Source organism: Oncorhynchus clarkii, chromosome 22 (assembly GCF_045791955.1).
Source record: "Oncorhynchus clarkii lewisi isolate Uvic-CL-2024 chromosome 22, UVic_Ocla_1.0, whole genome shotgun sequence".
NCBI lineage: Eukaryota > Metazoa > Chordata > Actinopteri > Salmoniformes > Salmonidae > Oncorhynchus > Oncorhynchus clarkii.
The window spans coordinates 46,026,102-46,044,936 of record NC_092168.1 but is presented as its reverse complement, the minus strand read 5'-3'; the positions used below and the strand labels follow the sequence as shown (position 1 = coordinate 46,044,936).

Below are 18,835 nucleotides of genomic sequence, written 5' to 3'. Positions count from 1 at the left end.
TAGTACAGTTGAAATGTACAATGCTTCATGATATCAGATAACGTACAAGTCTATCTCAATGGTATAATGGTGTAGTTAAGGGTCAAATGTAAGAACATCCAATTATGGGTAACACTTTATAAATTCAGTAATAAACCATTTGTGAGTCATTTACAGTTTGCTCACCATGTATTTATCATTACTCCACCTTTAATTAAATGTTAATAAACTAGGTATTCTCAGATGTGTAAATACTACTATATCCATTAATGATTCAACACAACAGCGCAGGAGACCGCAGAAGACACTTGAACATCATCATACTGGTTATGAACACAATAACTACTCTCACTACCACTACTCTCACTACATCACTGCTGCCAGGTCAGGGGTCACTCAAGAGCAGCTCTCTCAGATGTTGAGGAGTCTGAATGAATATAGAGACTGGTAACATTTTGCAATAACACTTGCTAAGTAAATAGTTTATTCATCATTCATGTATCATTACTCCCACATTTGTTTTAGTAAGCTGGTTATTCACACATTTATTAACAACTTTTATAGTCTGTAATAATGATTCAGAAGACTAGGCTACCCTGGGGTGGCAGGGCAGCCTAGTGGTTAGAGCGTTGGACTAGTAACCGGAAGTTTGCGAGTTCAAACCCCCGAGCTGACAAGGTCGTTCTGCCCCTGAACAGGCAGAACAGGCCACTGTTCCCAGGCCGTCATTGAAAATAAGAATTTGTTCTTAACTGACTTGCCTAGTTAAATAAAGAAAAAAAAGAAAAAAATCATTCATAAGATGTTTAATGAGTTAACATCCTCTGTGTTGTGTGCTTATCGTTTACCATTGGTTTGTTCTAGATTATTTTGAGATCAGGTAGATTAGGTAGAATCAGGTAGTATTGGAATGTCTACCAATAGCATGTCCATCTTTATGTGATAAATTAAACTGGTCACTGTTCAAAACATTTATAAAGTATTAGAAAGTGTGAATAGTCCTCCCTTTAGATTCTGCAAAATGACTTTACTAATGATTAGTAAATTGTTTATAAGTTAAGAAAGTGTGAATATTCCTCGCTTTAGATTAGGGACTGCAAAACTACTTTACTAATGATCAGTTAATGGTTTATACGTTCGTTAATTAAACATCTTTTGAATGATCTTATAAAATATTTTTACATACCATAAAAGTTGTTTATCAATGTGTGAATAACTAGCTTACTAAAACAAATGTGAGAGTATTGAGACATTAATGATGTGGAGTCAGAATAAACATTATAAATTATTTATTACATAGTGTTATTATAAAGTGTTGCCAATATCTATATTAATTCAGACTCCACAGCATCTGAGAGAGTTGCTCTGGTGTGACCCCTGACCTGGCAGCAGTGATGTAGTGAGAGAAGTGGTACTGTTCACAACCAGTATGTTGAGTTTGAAGTGTCTACTGCGATTTCCAGCACTGTTGTGCATAATCATTAATGCATATACTAGTATTTTACACATTTGAGAATAGAATACATACCTGAGTAACATTTAACAAGTTTGGGAGTAATGATTAATAAATGGTGAGCAAACTGTTCATTCCTTACACATGTTTTATTACTGAATGCTATTATAAAGTGTTACCCATATTTGAATATAATTATAATTTGACCATCAACTACTTCCACAATACACCATTGAGATAGACTTGGATGTTACCTTACATCATGCATATTGTACATTTACATTTTACTTCACTTGATGAAGGCGTTGTGTCCCAATTGAGCCACTAGAGGGAGATGTTGAACAACATATAGAAAGACTCATGACATTCTCAAAATGTTAGAATACTTATAAACTATTTATCATTAAATAACACGGAACAACCACACACACTTTGGTATTTGGAATATACAACCCAAAATGACTACAATGTATTTTATTAAACAAACTTATACCTTCTTATGCCTTCTCGAAGTCATCCCAATCCAATCCAGCCAAATCATTCTGTATCAACACCATCCCAATCAAATCCTGCCAAATCATTCTGTATCAACACCACATGTACCGATGATGAAAACACTGAGTCAACACTAAGTCATGTCAGTGTATTGTTACATGAAAGAAATACTTGCAACAATTGTAAAAAAAACTATATAAAACTTATGTTTGTCAAACTAGGGAATAAAAAACATGAACTATGAACGCCTTAAATTGAGAGATAAAATACGTTTTGCTGTCACTTTGAACCATGGATAAAGGATAGCATAAATGATTGGATTAATTAAGGAATTAACAAGTCCCATAAAATGGATGAAATATGATATAAATTTATCGCTTAAAATAGAAGAAAATACGAAAATAAATAGAGATGGAATCCAACAAATTAGATAGTTGAAAACAACAATAGCTAGAGTTTTTGCTGCTTTTCTCTCAGACTTATTTGCCTGTACAGTTTTAACACCAGACACGCTGGCAGCCTCTTTTGAAAATACCTTTCTGGCCTGTGATCTGGCCACCACAAAGATTTTAATATAAAGTGTAATAATAACCGAGCACGGGACAACCATTGTAATTACAATGTCAGTGAAATTAACCCAGGATGACCCTTCAACAGTATTACATTCTTTTAAACACCTACTTGGTACCTGTATTCTTACAAAAAACTGTATATTAGCAGCACGGTATATGATACAACAACACCAGGTGATGGATATACAACACGTGATTCTTGTTGTTGTTATTTTAGAGTGGTACAATAAGGGATCACACACAGCAACATAGCGGTCAATAGATATCAAGACCAAATTGCCCAGAGATAAAGATGTACATAAAGAAGCAATGTAGCCATGAAACACACAGAAATATTCCCCAAAACCCCAGCATGATTCCATTATTGCTACAGTCATTACTGGTATCACAATCAATCCCACCAGGAGATCTGACGCAGCCAGAGAGAGGATGAGCAGGTTGGTTGTAGTGTGGAGCTGCTTGAAGTGAGAGATGGAGATGATCACCAGTACATTCAAAAATACTGTAACTGCTGAAATCAATGAGAAGAAGATGTACAGTGTTATGTAGATAGATGTCGATAGCAAAGCCTTTCTGCAAGAAGAGTTTCCGTCTTGAAAACAGTATTGAACATCTTCATGTTTCTCCATTTGTAATACAATGTAAAAATGCTGAGGTTCTGCTCCTGCTTGGTCCTGTGTGTGACCCTGTCAGGTAAGCCTTCTGACAAACTCTGAGCTCTGCCTCTCTATTTATCCCTGATTTACTGACAGACACTCCCCTCTCCAGCTTCTCTCTGCAAACACACACACACACACACACACACACAAACACACACACACACACACACACACACACACACACACACACACACACACACACACACACACACACACACACACACACACACACACACACATGTGCGCATGTGAGCACAGAATTGAACAAATGGTTGGATAAACAAATCAGTTGTGAAAGCATGATATAATGTATGACAGGATTGGATGTTTCTGTGCCCACCTGCCTGTCCTTCAACCTTACTGATGGTTAGAGATGAAAGAAAGGGAACATTTACTCAACCTAGCATTTTAATGGGGAAACATGTTATGAGTGATGCTTTGGTCACTCAAAGGCTATTTTTCAAAGGAAATATGATAAATGTGCTGACTAACTGGTTTAGGTGATGACAGTGCTCAGTTTGGACCATATTCCACAACCTCAGGAGACATGACGGCACACCACGTCAGCTAGTCAGTGTGTAGGAAATGTGACAGTAGGGAAGTTGATGAAATAGCATAAGTTGATGCTGCCCTACAAAGGCAAAACGTATCTATGAATATGATCTGTTTCAACGGCCAAGTATATTATCTGATTAATGTGGTACTCGTTTCCTGACACAGGAACAAGCCATTTGATCCGAATATATAATGGTGTATCAGAAAGTACTGTATAGACAGAAAAATAAGTCAGATTTTGCAGTAAAATAAATTACGTAGTAACTGTGTTTTGTCTTTGTAGGGCCTTATGGGGTATGCACTAGAGCACATGCAGTCAAAATGAATAGTGGCATTACATATGAACATTCCATAGACGTTTAGAAATGTCCATCTGAACTGAATTATGAACTATACTTCTTCAAGTTGAGGGAGAATTTGTCTCAGTTAGATCATTGGAACAAGTACTATTTATTGGCAGAACAACAACACTGTATTCTGACCCAATCACCCCTGAATTACGTTTTCCTTTTCTGGTGTGTTGTTTTCTCTGATTTAAACAGCAAAAGACTAAATGTAATTTCCATTTCATTTAGTTGAATCAATTATCTCCAACGCACTTCTAAAATAACATTTCACACAAAAAACAACAACTCTTTAGGAATAATTCACGATTAGCCATTTAATCAAGTTAGATCTCCTCAACTGTCACACCCTGATCTGTTTCACCTGTCTTTGTGATTGTCTCCACCCCCCTTTAGGTGTCGCCCATCTTCTCCATTATCCCCTGTGGATTTATACCTGTGTTTTCTGTTTGTCTGTTGCCAGTTCGTCTTGTTTGTCAACCAGATATTTTGCTTCAGCTCCTGCTTTTCCCAGTCTCTCTTTTTCTCGCCCTCCTGGTTTTGACCTTTGCCTGTCCTGCCTCTGTGCCTGCCTGACGACCTGTGCCTTTGCCCATCTATGGATTATTGACCCCTGCCTACCCTGACCCTGAGCCTGCCTGCCGTCCAGTACCGTTGCCCCACCTCTGGTTACTGACCCCTGCCTGCCTTGACCTGTATATTGTCTGCCCCTGTTGGATTATTAAACCATTGTTAATTCGACATCGTCTGCATCTGGGTCTTACCTTCATACCTGATATCAACAGCTTCACCGGTAGCCCCCAGACCCTGGGCACAAGGACTATCTATAATAAAGTCGAACTTCTGTATTGTAACACTAAAAATACCTTGCACAAAATCCTCTGATTGTGTGAATGTCATTTTTGGGGCATTAATATTTATGACCTAATTTGTTAAGACGTTATTTTAATGTTCAGTAATAAACCAGTTGTAAAGCATTTACAGTGTTTTATATGTAAACCATTTACTAATTAAATATTTTTGCAGTCCCTAATCTAAAGTGAGAGCTATTTGTACTTTGAAACAATTAATCAATGTTTTGAGTGACCTGTGTAATTTCTCACAATAAGAAGAGATTTAAGGTGTGATAATGGACTAGAACATATCAATGGTTGTAACGTATACACTTGGAGTATGGAAGCAGGGGCAGAAGGTAAGTTTAATGATGAGAACAAGCAGGTTTAACAAAACAGGAGAAGTGTACTGAAAGTGAACAAAACCAATACAGCAAAGGTGTGGTGGACACCGGCGTTCCTGAAGACGGTTATCCAGACGGAAGGCCATCATGGTGAGAGCGTCCAAGGATATGTTGTCATCCCAACTCTGTCTGGATATCTTCAAGCAGTCCAACGTGGAATAGAGTGTGGAGCGCCGGCTCATGACATCCGCTGGAGGCTGCCACAGTCCGAAAGGTGAGGGCGTACTCCACAGTGGTCTGGGCACCCTGCTGGAGTAGGAACAATTTTTCACCTCCCTCTCGGACCTCTGGAGAATGGTCAAAGACCGCCCTGAACAGAGCTATGCCCCTCTCATAGGAACCCAGCTCCTCTCCTCTCTCCCAGACTGTCATAGCCAATTCCAACGACCGTCCGGTCAGCAGGGAAATGACAGTGGCAACTTTGGATCTCTAAGTGGTGAGGGCACCCGTCTGACAGGTGAAATAGAGGGAGCACTGTAGTAGGAAGCCACAACATTTCGATGGAGTACTGTCATACTTCTCCGGAATGGACAGTCTGGCATCGCTGACCTGGGCGGACGGCTCGGGATGGCTGGGGGACTGGCTCACTGTCACGACCAGTGGTAGGAGGCTCTCCGTCAGAGGAATGGAGAACCTCGCTGGTGGTCGTAGTGTTGGTGGAGTAGATGACTATGTCCATCAACCATCTGGATGTCACGGGCGTCGTAAGAAGTGGACCAAGGTGCAGCGTGGTAAGCGTCCATATTCCTTTTTATTAGAATGTACCCAACAAAAACAATAAACTATACAAAACGATCGTGAAGCTTAACAGGGCTATGATACCTCTAACAAAGACAACTACCCACACTGAAGCAGGGAAAAAGGGCTACCTAAGTATGATTCCCAATCAGAGACAACGATATACACCTGTCCCTGATTGAGAACCGTACCCAGCCAAAACATAGAAATAAAGAAACATGGAAAACAAAACATAGAATGCACACTCAAATCACACCCTGACCAAACCAAAATAGAGACATAAAAAGGCTATCTCAGGTCAGGGCGTGACTGTACCACCCGCCAAAGGTTCGGACTCTGGCCGCAAAACCTCAACCTATAGGGGAGGGTCCGGGTGGGCATCTATCCGTGGTGTGGCTCTGGTGCGGGACGTAGACCCCGCTCCACCTCTGGCTCACCCCACTTTGGTAGCGCCTCTAGTGTGGGGACCCTCGCCGCCAACCCCGGACTGGGGACACTCTCTGTGGGCCCCGGACTGGGAACCCTCGTTGCGTGCCACGGACTGGGGACCGTCGCTGGAGGCTCTGGACTGGAGACCGTCGCTGGAGCATCCGGACTGGAGGCCATCGCTGGAGGCTTCGTGCCATGGATCATCACTGGAGGCTTCGTGCCATGGATCGTCACTGGAGGCTTTGTGCCATGGATCCTCACTGGAGGCTTCTTGCCATGGATTATCACTGGAGGCTTCTTGCCATGCATCATCACTGGAGGCTTCGTGCCATGGATCATCACTGGAGGCTTCTTGCCATTGATCATCACTGGAGGCTTCGTTCTGGGCGCAGGCACAGGACTCCCCAGGCTGGGGAGACATACTGGAGGCTTGGTTCTGGGTGCAGGCACAGGATTCACCAGGCTGGGGAGACATACTGGAGGCTGTGTTCTTGGCGGAGGCACCGGATGAACATAGAATGCCCACCCAAATCACACCCTGACCAAACCAAAATAGAGACATAAAAGCTATCTAAGGACAGGGCGTGACAGTAATAATGACAAGTACCCACACTGAAGGAGGGAAAAAGGCCTACCTAAGTATGATTCCCAATCAGAGACAACGATAGACAGCTGTCCATGATTGAGAACCATACCCGGCCAAAACATAGAAATAAAGAAACATAGAAAACGAAACATAGAATGCCCACCCAAATCACACCCTGACCCAACCAAAATAGAGGCATAAAAAGGCTCTCTCAGGTCAGGGCGTGACATTGGAAGATGCTGTTATCTTCTGCTGCTTCCATATTTTCTAAGGGAGTATTCTGTAACGTACACACTAGGAGTCAGACACAGAAGGTAAGTTTAATGACGAGAAAAAGTAGATAAACAAAACGGGAGACGCATACTGAAGGTGAACAAAACCATTGCTGCATGATGAATGAGGCTACTGGTTGCAAATATTTAGCTAATGTTGTAACGATGCATAATGATAGGAGACAGGCGCAGGAATACGAAATAGGTGGGTTTTATTTCTCTACTGTAACGGTTTTCTTCTGGGGAAAGAGAGGCGGACCAAAACGCAGCGTGGTTAGTTGTAGACATCTTTAATAAAGATGAACAATGAACAATCTACAAAACATGAAATGTGAGAAAACCGAAACAGCCCTATCTGGTGCAACAAACAGAGACAGGAACAATCACCCACAAAACCCAACACAAAACAGGCTACCTAAATATGGTTCCCAATCAGGGACAATGACTAACACCTGCCTCTGATTGAGAACCATATCAGGCCAAACATAGAAATAGACAAACCAGACACACAACATAGAATGCCCACCCAGCTCACGTCCTGACCAACACTAAAACAAGGAAAACACATACGAACGATGGTCAGAACGTGACAGTACCCCCCCCCCCCCCCCAAGGTGCGGACTCCGAACGCACAACCTAAACCTATAGGGGAGGGTCTGGGTGGGCATCTGTCCGCGGTGGCGGCTCTGGCGCTGGACGTGGACCCCACTCCATAATTGTCTTAGTCCACCTCCTTAGCGTCCCTTGAGTGGGGATCCTCGCCGCTAACCTTGGCCTAGGAAACCTAACAACGGGCCCCACTGGACTGAGGGGCAGCTCCAGACTGAGGTAGCTCAGGACTGAGGGGTAGCACGGGACTGAGGGGAAGCTCAGGACTGAGGGGAAGCTCAAGAGGAAGCTCAGGACTGAGAGGAAGCTCAGGACTGAGAGGAAGCTCCGGCAGGTTGATGGATATAGCAGATCCTGGCTGGCTGGTGGTTCCGGCAGATCCTGGCTGACTGGCAGATCCTGGCTGAATGGCGAATCCTGGCAGACTGACGGATCCTGGCAGACTGACGGCTCTGGCAGACCCTGGCTGACTGGCGGATCCTGGCTGACTGGCGGATCCAGGCAGACTGGCAGTTCTGGCGGATCCTGGCTGAATGGCGGATCCTGGCTGAATGGCGGATCCTGGCCGATGACGGCTCTGGCAGACCCTGGCTGACTGGCGGATCCTGGCTGAATGGCGGATCCCGGCGGACTGGCGGATCCCGGCAGACTGGCGGATCCCGGCTGACTGGCGGATCCCGGCTGAATGGCAGTTCTGGCAGATCCTGGCTGACTGGCGGATCCTGGCCGATGACGGCTCTGGCAGACCCTGGCTGACTGGCGGATCCTGGCTGAATGGCGGATCCCGGCGGACTGGCGGATCCCGGCAGACTGGCGGATCCCGGCTGACTGGCGGATCCCGGCTGACTGGCAGTTCTGGCAGATCCTGGCTGACTGGCGGATCCTGGCAGACTGGTGGATCCTGGCAGACTGGCGGATCCTGGCGGATCTAACTGATCCTGGCAGACTGGCGGCACTGGCGGCGCTGGGCAGACTGACGGCACTGGAAGAGTCTGGTTGACTGGCGGATCTGAAAGAGTCTGGTTGACTGGCGGATCTGGAAGAGTCTGGTTGACTGGCAGATCTGGAAGGGTCTGGTTGACTGGCAGATCTGGAAGAGTCTGGCTGACTGGCGGATCTGGAAGAGTCTGGCTGACTGGCGGATCTGGAAGAGTCTGGCTCACTGGCGGATCTGGAAGAGTCTGGCTGACTGGCGGATCTGGAAGAGTCTGGCTGACTGGCGGATCTGGAATAGTCTGGCTGACTGGCGGATCTGGAAGAGTCTGGCTGACTGGCAGATCTGGAAGAGTCTGGTTGACTGGCTGATCTGGAAGAGTCTGGCTGACTGGCGGATCTGGATGCTCCATGCTGACTGGCGGCTCTGGCTGCTCCATGTAGGCTGACAGCTCTGGCGGCGCTGGGCAGACTGACAGCACTGGAAGAGTCTGGTTGACTGGCGGATCTGGAAGAGTCTGGTTGACTGGCAGATCTGGAAGAGTCTGGCTGACTGGCAGATCTGGAAGAGTCTGGCTGACTGGCAGATCTGGAAGAGTCTGGCTGACTGGCGGATCTGGAAGAGTCTGGCTGACTGGCGGATCTGGATGCTCCATGCTGACTGGCGGCTCTGGCTGCTCCATGTAGGCTGACAGCTCTGGCAGATCCGTGCCGACTGGCAGCTCCATGCAGACTGACAGCTCTGGCTGCTCCATGCAGACTGGCAGCTCTGGCTGCTCCATGCAGACTGACAGCTCCTTGCAGACTGGCAGCTCCTTGCAGACTGGCAGCTCCTTGCAGACTGGTAGCTCCTTGCAGACTGGCAGCTCCATGCAGACTGACAGCTCCTTGCAGACTGACAGCTCCTTGCAGACTGGCAGCTCCTTGCAGACTGACAGCTCTGGCTGCTTCATGCAGACTGGCAGCTCTGGCTGCTCCATGCTGGCTGGCAGCTCCTTGTCGACTGACAGCTCTGGCTGCTCCATGCAGACTGGCAGCTCTGGCTGCTCCGAACAGGCGGGAGACTTCAACAGCGCTGTAGAGGAGGAAAGCTCTGGCAGCGCTGAACAGGCGGGAGACTCCGACAGTGCAGGAGAGGAGAAAAGCTCCGGCAGCGCTGGAGAGGCGAGGCGCACTGTACACCTGACGCGTGGTGCTGGCACTGGTGGTACTGGGCCGAGGACACGCACAGGAAGCCTGGTGCGGGAAGCTGCCACCAGAGGGCTGGTGTGTGTAGGTGGCACTGGATGGACCGGACCGTGAAAGGGTACTGGAGATCTTGAGAGCAGGGCTGGCACCAACCGCCCTGGCTGGATCTTCAGTTTAGCCCGGCAGATGTGAGGAGCTGAGATGTAGCGTACCGGGCTAAGCACGCGTACTGGGGACACCGTGCGTTCCACCGCATAGCACGGTGCCTGACCAGTACCACGCCCGACACGGTTAGCCCTGCTAGGCGCACTGTAGCGCTGAGCTGGCACAGGACGTACAAGGCTAGGGAGGTGCACAGGAGGCCTGGTGCGTGAGGCTGGCACCATCTTCACCAGCCGACTAGCACGCACCTCAGGACAAGTATGGAGAGCTGACCCAGGTGTCATCAAATCCTCGACACGCTCCGTCGGGCGAATTCCGTGTCTCACGCACCAACACAGCAACTCCCTCATCGCTCTCTCCTCCAATCTCCCCATTAACTCCTTCACCGTCTCTGCTTCGCTCACCTCCAACACCGGCTCCTTACGATAAACAGGGGGAGTTGGCTCAGGTCTGACTCCTGACTCTGCCACACTCTCCCTGTGCCCCCCCCAATACATTTTTGGGGCTGACTCTCGGGCTTCCATCCGCTGTGCTGTGCAAGTGCCTCATAATGCCGCCTCTCTGCTTTTGCTGCCTCCAGCTCGGCTTTGGGGCGGCAATATTCCCCTGGCTCTGCCCAGGGTCCTTTCCCGTCTAGAATCTCCTCCCAAGTCCATCTCTCCAAGTAGTGCAGCCTCTCCCACTGCTGATTTTGCTGCTGCTGCTGTTGCTCCTCCTGCTGCTGCTTTTGCTGCTGCTGCTGTTGCTCCTGCTGCACCTGTCGCTTCTCCTGCTGCTGCTGTTGCTGCTGCCTCTGTTTACCACGCCGCTTGGTCCTTGGTTGGTGGGTGATTCTGTAACAGTTTTCTTCTGGGGAAAGAGAGGCGGACCAAAACGCAGCGTGGTTAGTTGTAGACATCTTTAATAAAGATGAACAATGAACAATCTACAAAACATGAAATGTGAGAAAACCGAAACAGCCCTATCTGGTGCAACAAACAGAGACAGGAACAATCACCCACAAAACCCAACACAAAACAGGCTACCTAAATATGGTTCCCAATCAGGGACAATGACTAACACCTGCCTCTGATTGAGAACCATATCAGGCCAAACATAGAAATAGACAAACCAGACACACAACATAGAATGCCCACCCAGCTCACGTCCTGACCAACACTAAAACAAGGAAAACACATACGAACGATGGTCAGAACGTGACAGTACCCCCCCCCCCCCCCCCAAGGTGCGGACTCCGAACGCACAACCTAAACCTATAGGGGAGGGTCTGGGTGGGCATCTGTCCGCGGTGGCGGCTCTGGCGCTGGACGTGGACCCCACTCCATAATTGTCTTAGTCCACCTCCTTAGCGTCCCTTGAGTGGGGATCCTCGCCGCTAACCTTGGCCTAGGAAACCTAACAACGGGCCCCACTGGACTGAGGGGCAGCTCCAGACTGAGGTAGCTCAGGACTGAGGGGTAGCACGGGACTGAGGGGAAGCTCAGGACTGAGGGGAAGCTCAAGAGGAAGCTCAGGACTGAGAGGAAGCTCAGGACTGAGAGGAAGCTCCGGCAGGTTGATGGATATAGCAGATCCTGGCTGGCTGGTGGTTCCGGCAGATCCTGGCTGACTGGCAGATCCTGGCTGAATGGCGAATCCTGGCAGACTGACGGATCCTGGCAGACTGACGGCTCTGGCAGACCCTGGCTGACTGGCGGATCCTGGCTGACTGGCGGATCCAGGCAGACTGGCAGTTCTGGCGGATCCTGGCTGAATGGCGGATCCTGGCTGAATGGCGGATCCTGGCCGATGACGGCTCTGGCAGACCCTGGCTGACTGGCGGATCCTGGCTGAATGGCGGATCCCGGCGGACTGGCGGATCCCGGCAGACTGGCGGATCCCGGCTGACTGGCGGATCCCGGCTGAATGGCAGTTCTGGCAGATCCTGGCTGACTGGCGGATCCTGGCCGATGACGGCTCTGGCAGACCCTGGCTGACTGGCGGATCCTGGCTGAATGGCGGATCCCGGCGGACTGGCGGATCCCGGCAGACTGGCGGATCCCGGCTGACTGGCGGATCCCGGCTGACTGGCAGTTCTGGCAGATCCTGGCTGACTGGCGGATCCTGGCAGACTGGTGGATCCTGGCAGACTGGCGGATCCTGGCGGATCTAACTGATCCTGGCAGACTGGCGGCACTGGCGGCGCTGGGCAGACTGACGGCACTGGAAGAGTCTGGTTGACTGGCGGATCTGAAAGAGTCTGGTTGACTGGCGGATCTGGAAGAGTCTGGTTGACTGGCAGATCTGGAAGGGTCTGGTTGACTGGCAGATCTGGAAGAGTCTGGCTGACTGGCGGATCTGGAAGAGTCTGGCTGACTGGCGGATCTGGAAGAGTCTGGCTCACTGGCGGATCTGGAAGAGTCTGGCTGACTGGCGGATCTGGAAGAGTCTGGCTGACTGGCGGATCTGGAATAGTCTGGCTGACTGGCGGATCTGGAAGAGTCTGGCTGACTGGCAGATCTGGAAGAGTCTGGTTGACTGGCTGATCTGGAAGAGTCTGGCTGACTGGCGGATCTGGATGCTCCATGCTGACTGGCGGCTCTGGCTGCTCCATGTAGGCTGACAGCTCTGGCGGCGCTGGGCAGACTGACAGCACTGGAAGAGTCTGGTTGACTGGCGGATCTGGAAGAGTCTGGTTGACTGGCAGATCTGGAAGAGTCTGGCTGACTGGCAGATCTGGAAGAGTCTGGCTGACTGGCAGATCTGGAAGAGTCTGGCTGACTGGCGGATCTGGAAGAGTCTGGCTGACTGGCGGATCTGGATGCTCCATGCTGACTGGCGGCTCTGGCTGCTCCATGTAGGCTGACAGCTCTGGCAGATCCGTGCCGACTGGCAGCTCCATGCAGACTGACAGCTCTGGCTGCTCCATGCAGACTGGCAGCTCTGGCTGCTCCATGCAGACTGACAGCTCCTTGCAGACTGGCAGCTCCTTGCAGACTGGCAGCTCCTTGCAGACTGGTAGCTCCTTGCAGACTGGCAGCTCCATGCAGACTGACAGCTCCTTGCAGACTGACAGCTCCTTGCAGACTGGCAGCTCCTTGCAGACTGACAGCTCTGGCTGCTTCATGCAGACTGGCAGCTCTGGCTGCTCCATGCTGGCTGGCAGCTCCTTGTCGACTGACAGCTCTGGCTGCTCCATGCAGACTGGCAGCTCTGGCTGCTCCGAACAGGCGGGAGACTTCAACAGCGCTGTAGAGGAGGAAAGCTCTGGCAGCGCTGAACAGGCGGGAGACTCCGACAGCGCAGGAGAGGAGAAAAGCTCCGGCAGCGCTGGAGAGGCGAGGCGCACTGTACACCTGACGCGTGGTGCTGGCACTGGTGGTACTGGGCCGAGGACACGCACAGGAAGCCTGGTGCGGGAAGCTGCCACCAGAGGGCTGGTGTGTGTAGGTGGCACTGGATGGACCGGACCGTGAAAGGGTACTGGAGATCTTGAGAGCAGGGCTGGCACCAACCGCCCTGGCTGGATCTTCAGTTTAGCCCGGCAGATGTGAGGAGCTGAGATGTAGCGTACCGGGCTAAGCACGCGTACTGGGGACACCGTGCGTTCCACCGCATAGCACGGTGCCTGACCAGTACCACGCCCGACACGGTTAGCCCTGCTAGGCGCACTGTAGCGCTGAGCTGGCACAGGACGTACAAGGCTAGGGAGGTGCACAGGAGGCCTGGTGCGTGAGGCTGGCACCATCTTCACCAGCCGACTAGCACGCACCTCAGGACAAGTATGGAGAGCTGACCCAGGTGTCATCAAATCCTCGACACGCTCCGTCGGGCGAATTCCGTGTCTCACGCACCAACACAGCAACTCCCTCATCTCTCTCTCCTCCAATCTCCCCATTAACTCCTTCACCGTCTCTGCTTCGCTCACCTCCAACACCGGCTCCTTACGATAAACAGGGGGAGTTGGCTCAGGTCTGACTCCTGACTCTGCCACACTCTCCCTGTGCCACCCCCAATACATTTTTGGGGCTGACTCTCGGGCTTCCATCCGCTCTGCCGTGCTAGCGCCTCATAATGCCGCCTCTCTGCTTTTGCTGCCTCCAGCTCGGCTTTGGGGCGGCAAAATTCCCCTGGCTCTGCCCCGGGTCCTTTCCCGTCTAGAATCTCCTCCCAAGTCCATCTCTCCAAGTAGTGCAGCCTCTCCCACTGCTGCTTCTGCTGCTGCTGCTGTTGCTCCTCCTGCTGCTGCTTTTGCTGCTGCTGCTGTTGCTCCTGCTGTACCAGTCGCTTCTCCTGCTGCTGCTGTTGCTGCTGCCTCTGTTTACCACGCCGCTTGTTCCTTGGTTGGTGGGTGATTCTGTAACAGTTTTCTTCTGGGGAAAGAGAGGCGGACCAAAACGCAGCGTGGTTAGTTGTAGACATCTTTAATAAAGATGAACAATGAACAATCTACAAAACAAGAAATGTGAGAAAACTGAAACAGCCCTATCTGGTGCAACAAACACAGAGACAGGAACAATCACCCACAAAACCCAACACAAAACAGGCTACGTAAATATGGTTCCCAATCAGAGACAATTACTAACACCTGCCTCTGATTGAGAACCATATCAGGCCAAACATAGAAATAGACAAACCAGACACACAACATAGAATGCCCACCCAGCTCACGTCCTGACCAACACTAAAACAAGGAAAACACATACGAACGATGGTCAGAACGTGACATCTACCCAAAATAGTGTACGTCATGGACTTGACGGGGACGAAGCCCAAAACAAACATATACAGTGGGGCAAAAAAGTATTTAGTCATCTACCAATTGTGCCACAACCAAAGTTCTCCCACTTAAAAAGATGAGTGAGGCCTTTAATTTTCATCATAGGTACACTTCAACTATGACAGACAAAATGAGAAGAAAAATCCAGAAAATCACATTGTAGGATTTTTAATGAATTTATTTGCAAATTATGGTGGAAAATAAGTATTTGGTCAATAACAAAAGTTTATCTCAATACTTTGTTATATACCCTTTGAGGGCAATGAAAGAGATCAAACGTTTTCTGTAAGTCTTCACAAGGTTTTCACACACTGTTGCTGGTATTTTGGCACATTTTTCCATTCAGATCTCCTCTAGGGCAGTGATGTTTTGGGGCTGTTGCTGGGCAACACAGACTTTCAACTCCCTCCAAAGATTTTCTATGGGGTTGAGATCTGGAGACTGGCTAGGCCACTCCAGGACCTTGAAATGCTTCTTACGAAGCCACTCCTTTGTTGCCCGTGTGGTGTGTTTGGGATCATTGTCATGCTGAAAGACCCAGCCACCTTTCATCTTCAATGCCCTTGCTGATGGAAGGAAGTTTTCACTCAAAATCTCACGATGCATGGCCCCATTCATTCTTTCTTTTACACGGATCAGTCGTCCTGCTCCCTTTGCAGAAAAACAGCCCCAAAGCATGACGTTTCCACCCCCATGCTTCACAGTAGGTATGGTATTCTTTGGATGCAACTCAGCATTCTTTGTCCTGCAAACACGACTAATTGACTTTTTACCAAAAAGATATATTTTGGTTTCATCTGACCATATGACATTCTCCCAATCTTCTTCTGGATCATCCAAATGCTCTCTAGCAAACTTCAGACGGGCCTGGACATGTACTGGCTTAAGCAGGGGGACACGTCTGGCACTGCAGGATTTGAGTCCCTGGCGGCGTAGTGTGTTACTGATGGTAGGCTTTGTTACTTTGGTCCCAGCTCTCTGCAGGTCATTCACTAGGTCCCCCCGTGTGGTTTTGGGATTTTTGCTCACCATTCTTGTGATCATTTTGACCCCATGGGGTGAGATCTTGCGTGGAGCCCCAGATCGAGGGAGATTATCAGTGGTCTTGTATGTCTTCCATTTCCTAATAATTTCTCCCACAGTTGATTTCTTCAAACCAAGCTGCATACCTATTGCAGATTCCGTCTTCCCAGCCTGGTGCAGGTCTACAATTTTGTTTCTTGTGTCCTTTGACAGCTTTTTGGTCTTGGCCATAGTGGAGTTTGGAGTGTGACTGTTTGAGGTTGTGGACAGGTGTCTTTTATACTGATAACAAGTTCAAACAGGTGCCATTAATACAGGTAACGAGTGGAGGACAGAGGAGCCTCTTAAAGAAGAAGTTACAGGTCTGTGAGAGCCAGAAATCTTGCTTGTTTGTAGGTGACCAAATATTTATTTTCCACCATAATTTGCAAACAAATTCATTAAATATCCTACAATGTGATTGTCTGGATTGTTTTTCCTCATTTTGTCTGTCATAGTTGAAGTGTACCTATGATGAAAATTGCAGGCCTCTCTCATCTTTTTAAGTGGGAGAACTTGCACAATTGGTGGCTGACTAAATACTTTTTTGCCCCACTGTATATATATATAATTATAACACAGGGCTGTAACCCAAACAAAGAGTGAGGTGTAACTACACCGGACGAGACCAGTAATAACAAGTGCAAACTAACATGGTAACAAGCAAGCCAATACAACAGAGCACAGGTTCTCACAAGACCAACGGACATGGAACAATAATCAACAAGGGCAATGGGGAACAGAGGGCACATATTTATACATTCGTATCAGGGGGAATGGGAACCAGGTGTGCGTAATGAGACAAAACAGTCTGTGGTTGGTGGCAATGATCCATTTGATGATGTAGACCTCCGGAACGGGTGAACGGAATGAGCAGCAGTACCAGGAGAGCCAGACCGGGTCTCCTGGAGAGAAACCAGGCACCTCACTGCAGTGGCGGTTGGCCTGTTCCTTGTGCTGACGCACGGCCCGCTGGAGACGAGTGTGCACAGCGTTCCAGATTTCCTCAGCATGCCGAAACCACTCTTCCACGCTGGGTCCTCGTTCTGACTCGGATGCCAAGGTGCCTGGGCTAGCTGATATCCAAATACACACTTGAAAGGAGTGAGTTTAGTGAAGGAGTGGCGTATGGAATTCTGCTTGTACTCAGCCCAAGGTAGAAAATCTGCCCACTCCCCCAGCCGGTCCTGACAGTACACCTCAGGAACATGCCCACTTCTTGATTGACCCTCTCCACCCGCCCATTTGCTTGAAGACAGTACCCGGAGGTGAGACTGACCGTGACCCCCAGGCGTTCCATGAACCCCTTCCATACGTGTGAGGTGAACTGAGGGCACGGTCTGACACAATGTCTGCTGGGATCCCGTAGTGCCCGAAGATTGTGAGTTAAAAGAGCCTCCGCGGTTTGCATGGCCGACGGGAGCCAAGGCAGTGGAAAGAGGCGACAAGCTTTGGGAAACATGTCCACAATGATGAGAATGGTGGTGTTCCACTGGGAGGGGGGAAGGTCAATGACAAAGTCCACCGATTAACGTGTACGCCGAGGAACTTAAAACTTTCCACCTTCTCCACTACTGTCCAGAAACGCGTGTAGGCCCCACCGCCTCTACATCGACTTCAAGGACATGGGCTGGCAGGACTAGAATGTCATTTCTCCAGGTAGTAACCCTTTAAACGTAATGTTCAGTTAAATTATGTATTTAGATATTGGTTCCCTTACCCTGTAAGCAGTCTGTGAACTGCTCTAATGAGTGACAACTATCCACGTTTTGGTTTTGGTAGTCAAGGCCAGCAAACACGAATGTTAGCACATTCAGACAAAACATTACTTCTTCAGCACACTACCACAACATGTCCATCTTTTTGTGATAAATTACACTGGTCACTCAAAACACTTATAAAGTATAAATAGTCCTCACTTTAGATTTAAGACTTTACAAATGATATGTACATGGTTTGTAAGGACATTTATTAAACATCTTATGAATGATCTTAGAAAACATTAATACATACCATAAAAGTTGTTTATAAATGTTTGAATAATTCGCTTACTAAAACAAATCTGTGAGTAATGTTAAATGAACGATGAATAAAATATTTACTAATCCATTATAAATGGCTTATTATAAAGTCTTACTAATCTCTATATTCATTCAGACTCAACAGCATCTGACAGAGCTGCTCTGGTGTGACCCCTGACCTGGCAGCATCTGACAAAGCTGCGACCCCTGAACAGCATCTGACAGAGCTGCTCTGGTGTGACCCCTGACCTGGCAGCAGTGATGTAGTGAGAGTAGTGGTACTGTTCATAACCAGTATGTAGTAGTGAGAGTAGTGATAGTGAGAGTAGTGGTAGTGAGAGTAGTGATAGTCAGAGTAGTGGTAGTGAGAGTAGTGATAGTGAGAGTGGTGGTAGTGAGAGTAGTGGTAGTGTTCATAACCAGAATGTTGAGGTTGAACTGTCTGCTGTGGTCTCCTGCACTGTTCTTTTTAATAATTATTGCATAGAGTAGTTATTTTTAAATGTGAGAATTACTAGCTGACTAACATTTAACAATTGTGTGGGTAATGATTAACAAATTGTTAACAAACTGTAAATGCCTTACAAATGATGTATTACTGAATGCTATTACTACGTTTTACCCCTAATTGTATATTCTTACATTTTACCATCAACTACTACAATACACCATTTAGTGAGAACTGGACGTTATCTCATATCATGCAGTATTGTGCATTTCAACTTCACTGCACTTGTGTCCTAATTAAGCCACTATAGGGTGATGTTTAACAACATACAGAA

At 48.3% G+C, this 18,835-nt stretch overlaps 1 protein-coding gene across 1 annotated transcript; it reads right to left on the bottom strand.

Annotated features, from left to right (window-relative positions):
* Positions 1-2,165: 2,165 nt before the first annotated feature.
* On the bottom strand, positions 2,166-3,128 carry LOC139381002 (trace amine-associated receptor 13c-like). The gene has a single exon (XM_071124227.1). The coding sequence runs from the start codon at positions 3,126-3,128 to the stop codon at positions 2,166-2,168; it is 963 nt and encodes a 320-aa protein (XP_070980328.1).
* Between the last annotated feature and the right edge of the window lie 15,707 nt (positions 3,129-18,835).

What these genes read in the sequence shown, in the direction of transcription:
- LOC139381002 (XM_071124227.1), bottom strand. Translation starts at nt 3,128, where the DNA reads ATGGAGAAACATGAAGATGTTCAATACTGTTTTCAAGACGGAAACTCT.